This window comes from Polistes dominula, unplaced genomic scaffold, assembly GCF_049000335.1.
Source record: "Polistes dominula isolate Pdom_NZ unplaced genomic scaffold, Pdom_raw_medaka contig_75, whole genome shotgun sequence".
Taxonomy (NCBI): domain Eukaryota; kingdom Metazoa; phylum Arthropoda; class Insecta; order Hymenoptera; family Vespidae; genus Polistes; species Polistes dominula.
This window is the reverse complement of record NW_028301003.1, coordinates 2,248,310-2,265,004: the sequence shown is the minus strand read 5'-3', so window position 1 is coordinate 2,265,004 and position 16,695 is coordinate 2,248,310. Positions and strand designations below refer to the sequence as shown.

The following is a 16,695-nucleotide window of genomic DNA, read 5'->3' as shown; positions in this document are numbered from 1 at the left end:
CCCACAGTTTGGGTTTGATTGGTTATGGCAGTAAAACATGTTGGGAATGTTGCAAAAAAAAGAATTAATACAGTGGGGTGTAAAAAAACAAAAAGCCACAAATGGGGAGTGTTCCCGAATAATAAAAATATTTATATAGATTTTATAAAAACAAAACTGTCCCGAGATAAAAAAAGTAATTACGGGATTTACGGGTTAGATTGCGGTATGGTGACTTTGGATAACGGCGAGTTACGTTTATCTAACGTAGCGTTGGTTGATGTCCACGGTGAAATAGTTTTTTATTCGTGGGTGAAAATTGACGAAACCTAATCGACTAACCTGGCCAAATCGACGATTGAAAATATCAAGAATGCTACCATGACTTTCAAAATGGTTCAAAAGGAGTTATTGAAAATCATATCTGCCGAGACCATTTTGATCGGTCATAGTTTGGAGAATGATCTGAAGATTTTAAAAATTATACATTATAATGTAATTGATACATCATTATTATTATCTTATAAAAGCAATTGACCGCACTGATATAAAATTCAAGATTTGGCCAAATACTTTTTAAAACGGGAGATTCAATCAGGAGTCCTTTTCTCTGTGGAGGATGCAGACACATCAATAGATTTATTATTGTACCGTTTTTATTACGACGATTCTAATAGGTATGTAATTAAGAACGAAACTGAAAAAATGAAGAAGACATCGAAAAAAAAAAACAGAAAAAGACCAAAATGGGAAATATTTAAATAATTATAAAAAAGAAGACAAGTAATCAACGAGGGGAAAGAAAGATTTCAAAATGATGAAACAACTAAAATCAATTTCTTTAAATATTTAGAAATAAAAATATAAAATAAACATACAATAGTATTGCATAGAATATTAAGAAATACGTTAAGCACTATTTAATTTTGTGAATATTATATGTCTGTTTGGCTCGGTTAGTACCTGTGTTAATCTGCAAATCAATAATTTAAGATATCCATTTGCTTACATACTCCAAACAATTATAATTGAATTATCTTCTGTAATATATATTAATTTTAATAAATTTATATTATGTAACAATTTAGGGATTCAAGTGAATTTGACAATTGAATATATTCTTCAAAGAAAGAAACAGTAAGAGAGAAGTAGCAGTATAGGGAAGAATGAAAAGACAGACAGAGCAAGAAGAATGCAAAATTATAAGAGATGACCTGCTATAAGTGTAACCGCATGGATCATTATTCACATGGACTTTTGTTAGGATATATTTTTATAACAATTGTTAGTTGTTTCAAAATATTCATTTATTTTGCAAACATCTACAAATGCAACAACATGTTTCAAGAGCGTGCAGCAAAAATACTGAAGTTATTAACAGCTGAGACCAACCATTTTGATCGGTCATGGTCCAGAGAACGATTCAAGAATTTCAAAAAAATTCATTACAATGTAATAGACACATCTCTATTATTAATTCACAAAGGCAGTTTACCATACAGCTATAAAAAGAGAATGGTACAAGTCTTTTTAAAACAAGAAATACAATTGGGAGTACATTTGTCCATTGAAGATGCCACATTCATAGACTTATTGCTGTACAGAATTAACAACAGGCACAACAAAAAATCAATGACTTTGTGAACGATGGATATTTGAAGAATCAAACATAAATGGGTGCTTAGTTTTTCGAAACCTTTAAAAATAAGCAACATTAAAAAAAGTACAGACTGGCGAAAAGCTAGGACAAACATAAAGAGACAAGAGAAAAACGAGGGACAGTCCTCGGGCAAAACGAATAATATCGTGTTTATAAAACCGAGTTATTCGAGCACCATCCATAAACTTTTCCGACACGTAAATTTAAAAAAAGAGTTGGGAAAGTTATCGCCAGGTTGCGATATCCATCGTATAGAGGCTGATTTCCCCCATATAACATATATATATATTAAATATTATAAAATCACATAACAAAACATACTGAGAATGTTTCCAGCAAAAAATGAAAAAAATGGGTTATGTCAAAAAGGAATCAATCTACAAATGAAGATTGTTTGCGAACAACCTCATCGAATATAAAGATTTCATAAATACGAAACCATCTTGTGAAAAGAAAAGAAAATAATAAAAAGACATGAAAGTAATATGATCATCAGTTTTGGAAATTGCGACATAACGAAAATAAGTATCTTCAATACATTTGAACGAAGTGCGACAGCCATTCCAGGGCTTAAAAATTGAGACACGAACCTAGGAAACGGCGCATTTACAACGGGGCCGAGTACGCAGATTACCCCTCTACGAGCCGTTAGGCGAGAAACAACAATTTTGTTCAATTTTCTAAAACAGCGGTCGCCAAATTTTTTCTCCTCACTGACCAATTGATATGGTCAACAATTGGTCAAACAATTTTACATAATTTAAATCTCGTGGACTACTAATAGGATTTTTTCAGAGTTAAATATATTTATACGAAAAAAAAATGGTAATCTAAAAACACATAAAATGTACCTAGTTAATAAAATGAAACTATTAATTGTAACCAAAATATGAAAGCTATGTATTGTTTCACGTCGACCACTAGTGGTCCACGGACCAACAATTTGGCGACCTCTGTTTCTAAAATTTATAAAAACGTAACCTGCTTTTGTTTGTCATCTTCTTTCTTATATGCCAGAGTCCCTGGGGCAGCTAATGGGCCATAATATTCCTCCATCAAGTTTTTCTTGAATAGTTTTGCCATTTGATCTTCGATTCCTCTTCTATCTTCAGCTGTACATCTGTATGAACGTTTGTAAACAGTATTTATCCGCGATCAAGTCAATATGAGCTTCATAATCTTTAATGAATAACTATCCTTTGTTTCCAAACGTCTCACAAAAATGTTCCTTCCATGTGTTCCAATCCAATTCCATTGTAAATTTCACTAACATGCGGTTATACCAATCAACATTGGAATCTTCTAAGAAATTTGTTCAAATTTCAATCTTTTTTTTGTTTTAATCAATTTGAAAAATGTGTATTCTTCATTAAATTATTCACTGATAAGCCATTTGGGTTCTGGCCAGTGAATTTTTCAATCATGAAATCATTTTCAATTTCTATTAAACTTCAAGTTTCAAATTTTCTTTGTCTATCTTCAAACAAATTGTTTAACATTATTTCTAACGTTTCATTTGAATTGACTTGTTAAATTTAAATTCAATCTTATTATTATATTATATTATATTAATTAGAAAATATTTTAGGATATTAAATATAAAATATTTTATAATATTAATTAGAAATTAATTAATCCACTGATAAGCATTTAAGTTCTTGCTAATAAATTTCTCAATCATAAAATTATTATCAATTTCTATTAAATTTCAAATTTCAAATGTTCTTTGTCTATCTTCAAACAAATTCTCTAACAGTTTTTCTAACGTTTGATTTAAATTCAATGTTATTCGTTATGTTTATAATTACTTTTATATAAACATCATTAAACTGTAAGCTTTGTTCTTCATCTAAATACACTTTTGATATGTTCTCTGTGAAGGTTATCACTATTATTTATCATATTGTTTAATGTTTTTTCACCTTGACATAGTTTGAGGTTATTAATAACCTCTTTGTTTAAATTTGACGGTTGATAGACAACTGATATTTCAAAATTCTATCCATCAGGTCTAATTATTGAAATTATGCATATAATATCTGATTTTTCATCCGTTTTTGGTTTAACCGCAAACTTCAATCTTAATCTTTCCATATTTTGTTAAATATTTGTTGAAAATGTTGTATTATGAATTTTTAATTAGGTTAGAATCTTTGATACGTTAGCTTTCGAAATAAAGACAAAGCTGCGTTTCTCTATAATAAAATAAATTTTATATTTACGATATATTTAGATTATTTAACGAATTAATACAAGATAAGCAAGCTCTCTTACCTAAAATAAAAGAAGAAACTAACACTTAAATCTTCATCTCACAATTAGCCATTATCACTATACTTATAATAAGACTATCTTACTTATCGGAAGATTTTCTCACATTACCTATCCTCCCACTTCTACCACCTTTTATATCTCTACCGATGTCGCTAGTTGTGGCCTCTAGTGTTACATATTATAATTACTAGATTAATTGAATATTAAACAATAACGGCGATTAAATGGCGGTTAAATGGCCGTTTATTTTGAAAATGACCTAACTTCATTTTCCAAAAAATTCAAGTTAACTAACGTATTAGTTACATTTGTTCATTCTGAAGCAATTTGTTACTAATATATTTAAAACTATGAAGATTTAATTAAATTATAATTTAAATTTATAGTTAAATTATAAGTTTATAGTATCTATAGAAAATAGATTTTAATTGTGGTGATTAGGATTATGATTATATTATTTTTTGTATTAAACAAAAGTTTACAAACGAATAGAAGAATATGTAATATTTGAAATATACGTTACGATATTTGAATGTAACATGAATTAATATACCATAAAAAAATATATAATTAAATAATTAAATGGAACATTTCTTCTTTTTTTTTTTTTTACAGTCAAAATATGAAACGATGATAAAGATGATGATGATGATGACGATAAATTGAGTACGTTGATTTATGATTGAGTAATATACCTTTGTAAAAAAAATGTGACGTAATAAGTGAAAACAACTTCAAGGATTATTTCATGATTCAAAAAATGAGACACTGTAAATCGTAAGAATGAAACGGTGTCGAGTTATAATACTTCATGATCTTTTATTTTGTCTTTTCATTAATTTTAATATACAATACATATTTATGAAGACTAATCATTAAGTTATTGTTTGTGCTACCAAATGATAAAAAGAAAAAAATATTTAACAATGATTATACTTTGTATAATAATTAATTATACATGCAAACGTGATTTACTTATAATGAAAAGGTAAGAAGATTATACATAATATCATTTATGTAGTAATAATAATAATAATAATAATAATAGTCATAATAACAAATAACAACAATAAATTACATAAAAATAATATATATAATATATATAAATATAAAAAATTATATAATATAATAAAAATATACACAAATAACTGATAAATGTACTACGTAAGACAAAATTTTACTTAAAACAATTGAAATTATGAAATTGTGTTTGAATATTTTTACTTTTATTAAAATAATAATTTAATATAAATAAATAATATAATATAATAATAATAATATTAATTATTATATATATATATATATATATATATATAATATAATAAATATAAAAAATTATATAGTATAATAAAAATATACACAAATAACTGATGAATGTACTACGTAAGACAAAATTTTACTTAAAACAATTGAAATTATGAAATTATGTTTGAATATTTTTACTTTTATTAAAATAATAATTTAATATAAATAAATAATATAATATAATAATAATAATATTAATTATTATATATATATTTATAATATTATATTATGTAATATAAGTGTGTAAATATTAAAAATTATTAATAAATATATAGGAGAATGTATCTTAGCAAAATTTGTATTATCAAATTTTGGTTATTTGACAATTTCATAAGGTAATAAAAATGTATTTACATATTTATTATAATAATAAATACATTTATCATTAAATCTGTATCTAATATATTTCATATTTGTATTATTATATTATCTTTAAAACGACAAAAGATTTGAATTTGAATTTGAACAAAAGAAATCTCATAGAAATAGTAATAATAGGACAAAGTCTTAAAATCATAAGAAATAAGAAAACAAAATTTGAAGAAAGAAAAAGAAACAACAAAAGAAAAAAACCTTTGTATACCTACATATATACATATAAAACCCAAAATACCAGAAAGTGAAAGTATAAACGATCATAAATCAACCAGTGAAGGACAAATTTTCTTCATCACGAAAATCCAATATGTATACAAATCCGTATATATATATATAATCTAATATACAAATCTATATATATATATATATAGAATGTCTTATTTATTTCAAATTTGTATTATCCAATTTGTTTATTTGACAAACTTGTAGGTTTGCAAAAATTTATTCATATATATTTATAACTATTATTAATATATATAATTTAATTTATCATATTAGATATATATATAATATATTTATATAGATGATATATACATAATATTGTATTTATATAAGTACATAATATATATAAGTATAATATACTAAACTTTTATATATTTAATTATATAGTTGAAATTTTCAGAGAGTTATTTTAAGGTTTTGTATATTTGAAAGTTATTTTAGGTTATTTTAAGATTATATATATATATATATATATATAAGGTAATTATAAAATATCCTATAAAATATGAAAAAAAAAGTTTCTAAATAAATGATAAACACACACATAATTATATATATATATATATATAATTTTTATTCAAATTAAAGATAAATTAGTGCTAATGAAAATAACTACAATAAATCCTAACATTTGCAATGCTAATTCAAATGTTGCAATTATCAAATTGCAAATGATATTCAAATTGCAATGCAATATATTTTTTTAAAAAAATACTTCATCTTTGATCAATTTTAGATCTTAAAATACTGAATAATATTGAATTGTTTTATTATTATTAATATGAATATTATTTCATGTAATTGTAAAATATTTAAAAATGAATAAAAATAATTAATAATAATAATAATAATAATAAATTAAGATAAATGTTAATACAAATTCAATGTTAAAAACATTCTTGAAAAATATTCCCTGCTGTGTAATTTTCTAAATTATGGAAAATAAATCACCTGGAAGAATACCAGGGGGTCTATCAAAAAAAAAAAAGAACTACAAAAATAGTGGGACAAAAAAGTTAAGAAAAATCATTGTTTACGAAATAACAAAAGATTTACAAAAGAAATTTCATCAAAATAGGAATAATAGGATGAAGTTTTAAAATTAGAAGAAATAAGAAAAGAAAAAATGGATGAAAGAAAAAGAAATCAAAAAGAAAAAAAACCTTTCTATACTTATATACCTACTAAATCCAAAATAAAAGAAAGTAAAAGTTTAAATGATCATAAATCAATTTATGAAGGACAAAATTATCTTCACTGTGAAAATTCAATTTCACATGAATACATCCTTTCAGAAAATAAAAGGACAAATAACACGTGTTCAATACTTTTATAGAAATTGTCTTTTTTTTCTTTTTTTTTTTAAGATTTCATGACTAATTTTGTAAAGTATTAGAAAATGTTCGATGTTATCTTCTCTTTTTATTTCTACAAGAAAATATAGAAACAACACAACGATCCTAAATAAAAATCGTAAATATAACGAATATCTCATCAATTCTATAAATGTCACCTTTAAATAGAAATAAATTTTCAATAGAAAGAAACAAAATATACTTTTAAGCGAAGAAAAAAAAAACAAAAAAGAAACCTTTTTCGTTTTGTTCACGAAAACGCTTTCACTTGTATTGTGTTCTTTTATTTATTTCGAATTTATTTTAAATTTCGTTGCAAATGGTTTTTCCTCTTCTTCTTTTTCTCTTTGTTTGTTCTTTTTTTTTTGTATTTTATTATAAGAATTTTTCTTTACCATCTGTCGATAATAAAATTCAAATGTTAACACAAAAATTAACTCGAAATAAAGTAAAACTTTCTAACCTAAAAAATTATTTCAATCCTATTGTCTATATATATATATATATATATTTGTTATATTGTGTCGAGTTTATAGAAAAATAGTTCATTGAATTATTTTACAAAATATCTACCATTTTTTACAATATTTTATCGAATTATATTAAAGAAATATTATTTCATAAATTCTTTACAATTTTACTATTAAACATAAATTGTTGTCAATCTGTTATTTGACTTATATTTATGATTTTATACAAAAACACGTTGTATAAATTATATATTAATTTTTGGTTGACAAATTTTTCAATTATATCAAATTTTAATAACAATTAATTTTAAATTAATAATAAAAATAATAATAATAATAATAAGACCGCACACTAAGTAAAACATAACCTATATCAATGAATACTATTAAATAAATTATTAATGTACATAATTTGATCGTATGAAAAATGATCACGTATTTAAAAACCATAATTATTATTATTACCATAATTTAATCGTTTCTATTCTCTTAACATTTACGATCTATACAAAATTCGCGTACTAAATGTTTTTTTTTTATTACTTAATTAAGATCGATATTACGTGAAATGTTTTAATTAGATCATTTCAATTGAGTTCATAGTGCAGTTCAAAAATAAAAATGATTTTATGTAAATTCTCTAGGTCAATGTTACGTTTCCTTATTTTATTGTTTTTCTTTGAAATTATTATAAATAATATCAAATAAGTATCTTCCAAGTTCATTTATTCTTTCATTCTTTCTCTCTCTCTCTCTTACTCCCACTTCTACTTTTATTCTTTCTCTCACTCATTCTTTTTCTCTTTCTCTCTGTTACTCCCACTCCTATTCTCTTTCTCTCTCTTTTTCTTTGTCTGTACATCTATCTTTATCACTCTTACCACCTACGGATACTAGTGCCACTCGTGGCCATTATGCGAACTAACGGCACACGCGACACGTGCTCCAAAAACCCGCCACTCCTTTCTCCCTAAACGGATAAAGAAAATACACACACGCATTAACCTATTTCACATAAATCTAAAGAGAGAAAGTAACCTAAATTTATAACGGAAAATAATTTCTAACGTGTTTAACAAAGAGTTATTCATTTAAATACAATAATATCATATATAATAATCGAAGATTGATTAAAATATATTTGTCAATCGTTAAAGAAATGTTTTATTATGGATGTCTTGATGGATAAGTATAATAATATAAACGGGGTTATTCGAGGTCGTACGATTACTCATAATTCTATTTTTCTCTTCAACGAAAAATAAGTATACACTCGTGTGTCATGTGTGTGTGTGTGTGTGTGTGTGTGTGTGTGTGTGTGTGTGTGTGTGTGTGTGTTAAGTGTAGAGTAAGAGACGACAAATGCATATATATATATATATATACCACTCAAGGTAAGAGTAAGAAAGAAAGATAGAATTGAAATGAGTCAAATCAATGATTGAAAGAAAGATAAAATTAAAATGAGTCAAATCAGTGATTGTAAGAATAATAAAACACTATCGAAAATATCTACAATGAACATTAATCGAATGATTTATGAAAGATAATAATTACCTTTTGTTGAATCCAGTTCATTACGATGTCTGGCATACCGGCTGAGAATATAACCAAGAAAAATGATGATACTGCCGATGATCATTGTCAAGAAATACAGAATGATGTTTGATTCCGCACGGTTGAACAAAATTTTACTTCTGTTGTCTTCCATTTTTCTTTATTTTTCTTTTCTCTATACTTTTATTATATTATTTTAATTATTATTATTATTATTATTGTTTGACGTTATCGGATTAAAAAACCGGTCAATGAAATATTGTCCGTTGTTAATATTATTAAAATCACTTTGACCACGAGGAAATGATTATTATTATTATTATTATTTTTGAAATATCACGTTTGTCGTTGTAAATATCGTTAGGCAAAAAATAACATGACAGAAAATCAACACACCGGCCAAACAAATAGGAATGCACGAACGCACGCACGCACGCACGCACGAACGAAAGCACGTTTTCGTTAACACCGCGATTAAGAACGAACGAATTAATTGAACGAACAAACGAACGGAACAGGGATGGAAAAACAAAGTTAAATTGATAATTATCTATTGTTTTTAATTCGATTTGATTTGATTAACGATAATCGTAATTATCGAAGACACAAATCGTACGACGAACGGAAATAATATGAAAGAAAAGAGGTTATGGTAAATTTTGTGTTTTTTCTTTTTTTTTTTTTTTTTGAAAAGGTAGGGTTAAGTTACACTGAATTGCACGTAAGAAACACACACGCCACACTGCTCGTTGTTAATTTAAATGGAAAAAAAAACCTTCTTTTTCTTTTTTTTTTTTTTTTAATGAAAATTAAGGCTTTTTACTTGTTTTTTTTTTTCAAATATTATTTTACCGTTTTTCTTTTGTTTCGATAGAATTTTTTTCTTTTTTTTTTTTAACGACGTATTAATATTTCGCGTGCACATTAAACGCGTGTTACCGAAAAATATACGAAAAAAGATCACACAACGACTAGCGCGATAATAACAGTCAACTTAATCATTTGTAATCCATGAAATAATTCTTATCTAGATTCGTACCTTTAAATGTCTATTTGTGTATAGGTTATTATCGATAAATTCAAATTTGATTGTACACACTGTCGGTAAACAAGGAACGATACTTAGCAAAATTAAAGAGAATTATTATTATTTTTTTTCTTTTTTTTTACATACAATTTTTATTTTTGTCAAATTTAATTATTGTTCTATTGACTTATTTTCTTTTTCTTTTTTTTTCTTCTTCTTCTTATAATAAATGATTTTAATAATAAGACGTAACAGGTAATGTGATTGTCCTTGATTATCCTGATATTGTTTGTTCTTCAATTGCACGGATCAATTAAATTATATTTAATGTTTTATTAGTTTTTTTTTTTTTTCGTCGATACGATAAAATATCACTGTGGTTACACCTTGGTTGTTTTATTTTTTCTTTGTTTTGTTTTTTTTTTTTAGTTTTTTTCTTTTTCAAGGATTACCGTTAATCTATTTTATCAATTCATATTAGCAACCAAATTTTTATTCGAAAATTTGCGTATTGTTATGAAAAAAAAAAAAAGGAAAAAAATAGTATGAAAAAAGAAAAAGAATTTCGAGACAAAAAAAAAAAGAAATAAAATAAAATAAAATAAAATAAAATAAAAGAAAAACGAAATCAGATTAACTACTTTTGCCAAAACAGTAGTCGTTATTATTTTTTGATCATCCTTGAAAGAAGATCCATGAAAATTGATAATTTTAATTATTACAATTATATAGTCATTCTTTAATGATAATAGAATAGAATAGAATAGAATAGAATAGAATAGAATAGAAAAAAGAGCAAAAAAAAAAAAAGAAATTTACTAATTAAAATTTTAAATAAATAAACGTTAGGGATAATTTAAACGGAATATAATTATTATTATTATTCGCGATATTATCTTTTTTGTTTTTTTTTTTTTTTTTTAATGAACTTTCTTTCAGATAATTTCCAGAACAATCGAAAGAGATAATAGAAAATGAAGGATCCTTTTTAAATGACAGGATAATAAAATCACAAAACACGTTAAGTTCGAACACTCGCGATGATCGCGGTACGAATAAACTGTTAGGTCGTTTGTCTTACGTAAAATCAAAACGCCAACCGCGAACTCTACAGGCGGTTTTGCGAATAAAATATGGCCGCTTAATCGACCTAATATTTCAAAGGAAACCGTGACGCGCTCGTGGGTTTAGAGAAAACGTGTCTTTGATGAAACGGAAGATCGCGTGCCGAGTATATACGTCCCTAATTCCTCACCTTTCCTCACCACTCCCCTCCCAATCAATTCTTACCTTTTTAACACCTAACCTTTAAATATCTATCTATCTTTCTTTCTCCTTCTATCAATCCCCACACTACTCACCACCCTAATCCCCTCTCTCTTTCTATATATCTCATTCTTTTCTTATTCTTCCTATCCATCTACTTATGTTAAACACTTTTGCGTATAAAAAAGAATGTTGTCATGATGTTTGTATCGGATAATATACAAGCTACCTATACAGGGTCTTCCAAAACTTATTTTACGTCATTTGATTGAATTCAATTCTTTAATTCTTTTTTTTTTAGGTATGATATTTAAAATGATAATAACGATTTAAATTAGTTATTGTTAATTTCAAATATGGCGACTAGAAAAAGGCGCCAATATATATTTTAAATAGACCATATATATATATAATCGATTCGTTTTCAAATTAAAATTTAATACGATGAATGATTGATATAACAATATTAATAATAAATTCGTGATTTATCGTTAATTAATTTTAATTAATTGTATGATAAGTGTAAATTAACATTTCGTAAGAATTTCAAATGATTTCCTAGTGTACTTCGTAGTCAAAATAAAAACTATTTTAAAACTGAATATTGAATTACTGTTTGTCCTATGTAACAATTATGTGTGCCATATTTTGTCATATCTTCGGAACTTCAAGGAACAATAAATAACAGAGATAATGACATAACACAATGAACTAAAATTTCTATTTACACACAAAATGAATATTAAATATTTTCAACGGCAGTATGATTCATCGCGAGTAACCTGTTTTTTTTTTTAATTTTCTTTTGAACGACTTAAACGAATCCTGACCGACATTATTGCGTCATCCAATTGGCGGCTTAAGTTTTCCGCGAAATTCTATTGGGTTTCGTAGAATCGCGAATGATTGTATTTTCCCCAGTCCTTAGGTTTTTCTTGATTATTTACGCGTTTAATTGAAACAAATTTTTTCATGGAATAACTTGCGTCATTGATTACTGATTACAACTAAATACTCGCGTCATTGCATTATCAATAATTATGTGATACCAAGAAGAATGCAAAGATGATGTAGAAAAGAAAAAAGAATTAAAAAAAAAGGGGGAAAAAAAAACATTGGGATTTACGATAATGTTGCACATACCAATTTTTTCCTTATATCTCGTAAACTTGACCAATGAGAAAATAAACATACGTTATCTCTGTGTCTAAATAAATACGTTAATCTCTGTGTATATGTGTGTGTGTGTGTGTGTGTAATTTATTACACCTGTTGTTTCAGAAGCTTATTTGGTTTGTTTGTTTGTTTGTTTGGTTTTTTTTTTTGTAAAACGTTGCAATTGGAAAGGTACATATCAAAGAATAAAAGAGAGAATTTGTTATCAATTGATCAGAGAAAAGAGTTGACTCGTTTCTAGCGGGAAGATGCGTTAAATTCAACCCGTTACACGATCCGTTACTTTTCCTCCTTTCAGATATCTTCGTTCTCGATTCGGTTTTCCTATGCGCGAGTATAACGAGCATTAAATTTTACCGCGTGTTCGGGCACCAGGAGCGTACGAACAGAAAAAAGCAAACAGAATGAATCCTTCTTTATCGACACATATAAAATTAAAAACTTATTATAAATATTATTATTTAAAAAAAAAAATATATATATATATTATAAATATAATTAATTTGGAAAAATATGATTAATAGTAATTTAAACAAATATTATTGATTAATTTAATATTAACACAAATTTTAGGTTATATTAATAATAATTCTAACGTAGAATTTGTTCTTATTCAAATAATAATAATAATTATTATATATAATATGTAGGTTATTTCTGGTAGAAATTAATTAAATTTTTTTTTGATTTTGTTTTAATATCGTAATAGCGTGACGATAAGTTTTTTGAAAATGAAAAACTGACCAGTAAATTAATATTCATTTGATGATTATTAAATAAAAACGGCGATAGTACAAACATTTGGATTAGCACGTAAATATTTTTATCCTTATATATATATATATATATATGTATGTATATATTATAGATAAGAACAATTTGATTTCATAATCGGTTTTATTTTTGAAATTATTACTGTCTGTATTTAAAAAAAAAACTTGAACGTCATAATGACGTCATGTTAGGAATGGTGAACGTCAAAACGATGAACCCACCACATGTGGTCAGATTCATAAACAAAATCTTCACATTTTTGCTATAAAATTGTTTGTTTTCGTTGTATTATTAAAAACAATAATAATTATTGTTATTATGAAGTCTCGACGATAAGAAAAGAAAAAGAAAATAAAATGAAATAAGAGAATGTACGAAAGTGTTTCGTATTACTTATAAGAATCTGCAAAACGCGGAAGATAACCTCTATCTTAATTTACAAACAAAAATCACGTGTTTTGATTCGTTTTATTAAAATCATGTATATATGTATATACAAACATTACATTTATCATATTATATTGAACAAATTGTAAAAACGTGTTATTTCAATATTAATTATCGTAAGAAAATATTAACATAACCTCTATGATATATTATATTAAATATATTAACTAAATATTTAAATATATAAATATGATACACTCAATAATGTATATTAAATTATTCAATATAATATAATAAATTAATTTAATACACTATTATTATTAACATAACCTATAATATATAATATTATCTTTATAGATAATTTATCGTTTAAATTTTAATTAGAAACAACAGAAATAAAAAAACAAAAAAAATTACTACGTAAAACATTTCTTAATTATTATTAAACTATAAAATATAAAAATTCTTCCCCAATAAATAAATTTTGTTCACCAAGTAAATTCATATGCAAAAAAAATATTCTCATAGAAGATTTTGTTTATTTGTTAAATTAGATATTTCGGGACAAGTATAGTACATTAAACGTGTCTTCCCTGGGTTTAGGGTCAATGAACCTTCGGTCAAGTCAAAAAGTCGTTTGCCCTTAAAAAAAATTTCGTCTGTGTGTGTCTATGTTAATGTCTGTCAAATTCTCTTTTCTATTAGATTCAATCAAAATAATATAAAAGATAAAAAGAGAAAATGAAAATATAGTGAAATTATATGTTCATCGTTGAAGGTTTCGTTGAATGGTCTCGGTTGACCTTGAAATAAGATTTATTTTCTATTGAAATTCTTTGGAATTCGAATAAAACGTTTTTTTCTTTTTTTCTCTCAACGAGATTACAATTAAATTCATACTAAAAATTTATTCATTAATTTATTTATTTATTACTTAAATAATTATAAAATAAATTTATTAAAATTAAATTTTATTGTAAATTAAATTTAATTGATAGTAAAATTTTATTTAATAATTAAAATTAATAAAATAAAAAAATCTAATTTTATTTATTATAATAATAAGTAATTAAAAACATTTATTCGCGTAAAATGTTGACATATAGAATTAAATAATAAAAATAAAAATAGTGCAACACTTTAAAACTTACTATAGTACTTTCATTTAACAAAATAAAATATAAATGTGTATGTGTGTGTGGTAAAACAAAACAAAAACCAGATCTTTTAAAAATATATAAACAAATCATTAACATTTATTTATATATTCGATTAAATAATTTCAAATTGCAAAATGCAAAATTAATACGTTCTACTTTACCGACGGAGAATTTCTTTTCTGTTTTTTTGGCGGGAATTCGAAATATATTTGATTTACGCCCTTAACGATACTCCATCGTTAAATAATCTCTCGAATAATGATTATAATATATAAGATAAGATATAGGTTCAAAAATATTGAATGAAACATTGATAGAAAATTGTTTCATCGTAATTTCGAACATAGTATATCAGAAAATGTATATGAACTTAGAAATTTGGCAGTGTGCCATGAGAAATGTGCGCAATTACTAAACCCAAGCTTGCGAGATCAACACACGCGTTACCGGGAAGAATAATTTTGGTAAGTTTAAACGTTCATATTAAAAAAAAAACCCCCCCGCGGAAGTTGCATAGTGTGTTAACCTATCAATAAAAATTAATCGAATATTTTTCTTTTTTTTTTTTTTTTTACAGATAAATCGACTAATGAAAAGAAGAGATATTAAGAAAATAATACTGAAAAGATATAAATTAAAGAAACGAAAAATAAAAATAAGATAAGAGAAAAAAAAAACGTAAAAAATCAAAAGCAACAAAAACCGGTATAACCTCAAATAAATACAAATACCAATTATAATAATACTTTTGTTTGGTTTTAATTAACGGAACGAAAATGTCAAAACAAAACAAAAGATTAACCAAAAAATTAAACAAACTGCAAGCGTTAAAAACGAAAACTGTATCGTGTATATATATGTATATATATATATATATATATATATATATATATATATATATATATATTGGAAAGTTATTTTTAAACCGTGACCACCACACGTAACCAATTTCTCACCAAATTTTACTTTATCCACGTACTACTACGCTAGTGTTGAACGGTAAAATGTTGAAAGGAGAAGGAATTTCATTTGAGAATGAAATTTATTCGAACGATAAGAAAAAGTAAGAAAGAAAATAAATAAGATGGATAAAAACAGGAAAAAAAAAAAAAAAGAAGAAAACTTTCGTACGTAGGAAAACGTTTAAATATATTTTGTTGTTCTTATATCGATACGATTTTAAAAATAACCTCAATCTACGTTTGTTAACAAAGCGAACAAAGAGATAAGAATACGAAAAGAAATATAAATAAAAAAAAAAGGAACAAGAAGAGAGGAAGAATTGAATGCTAAAAATTTTGTCATTTTGTCAAAATGGCGGCACTTCAAGATATTGTTATCTAAAAATAACATAAATTGCTATCTAAAAATAAGAATTAACAATAACCTCGTTTTTATTTTTCTTTATTTGCGCCTTGAAACGTTTTTTCTTTACACACGCACACATATACACACATATGTACAAAATAATACGAGACTACACACATACACACAAAATAATGCGAGACGTGAAATTTAGAAAAGAATTTGTAAATAAATGTGTGTGTTTTTTATTTATTTATTTTTTTTTTTTGAAGAAAAATAATAATTTTCAATTAAAAAACACAAATTATCTTTTATCTTATTCGAAACAAATGATTCTTAATGAATCTTCTTAAGAACAATATTTTCCAACGATGACAAATGTCTGATACTGAAAATAAAG

The 16,695-nt window shown here is 25.0% G+C and overlaps 1 protein-coding gene and 2 long non-coding RNA genes across 7 annotated transcripts in view; 1 reads left to right on the top strand and 2 right to left on the bottom strand.

The window, feature by feature from the left end:
* Positions 1–16,695, bottom strand: part of LOC107067262 (transducin beta-like protein 2) — a 70,110-nt gene that overhangs the window by 52,121 nt on the left and 1,294 nt on the right. The window contains exons 1-2 of one of the 5 annotated variants that reach the window (XM_089174011.1): positions 11,518–11,909; positions 9,201–9,380 (exon numbers count right to left, since the gene is read on the bottom strand). The exons of 1 other annotated variant lie outside the window; for it this stretch is intronic. In XM_089174011.1, coding sequence (XP_089030137.1) covers positions 9,201–9,354 — 154 coding nt within the window. In that variant the 5' untranslated portion in view covers positions 9,355–9,380; positions 11,518–11,909. 3 more of the 5 variants (XM_089174010.1, XM_015322600.2, XM_015322603.2) reach the window with 3 other exon arrangements.
* LOC149032141 (uncharacterized) lies at positions 1,402–4,086 on the bottom strand. The gene is made up of 2 exons (XR_016176967.1): positions 3,914–4,086; positions 1,402–3,834 (listed from the first exon to the last, which is right to left on the bottom strand). It is a non-coding gene; the product is annotated as an uncharacterized LOC149032141 (long non-coding RNA).
* On the top strand, positions 15,037–16,558 carry LOC149032140 (uncharacterized). Its single transcript, XR_016177040.1, has 2 exons — positions 15,037–15,454; positions 15,568–16,558. It is a non-coding gene; the product is annotated as an uncharacterized LOC149032140 (long non-coding RNA).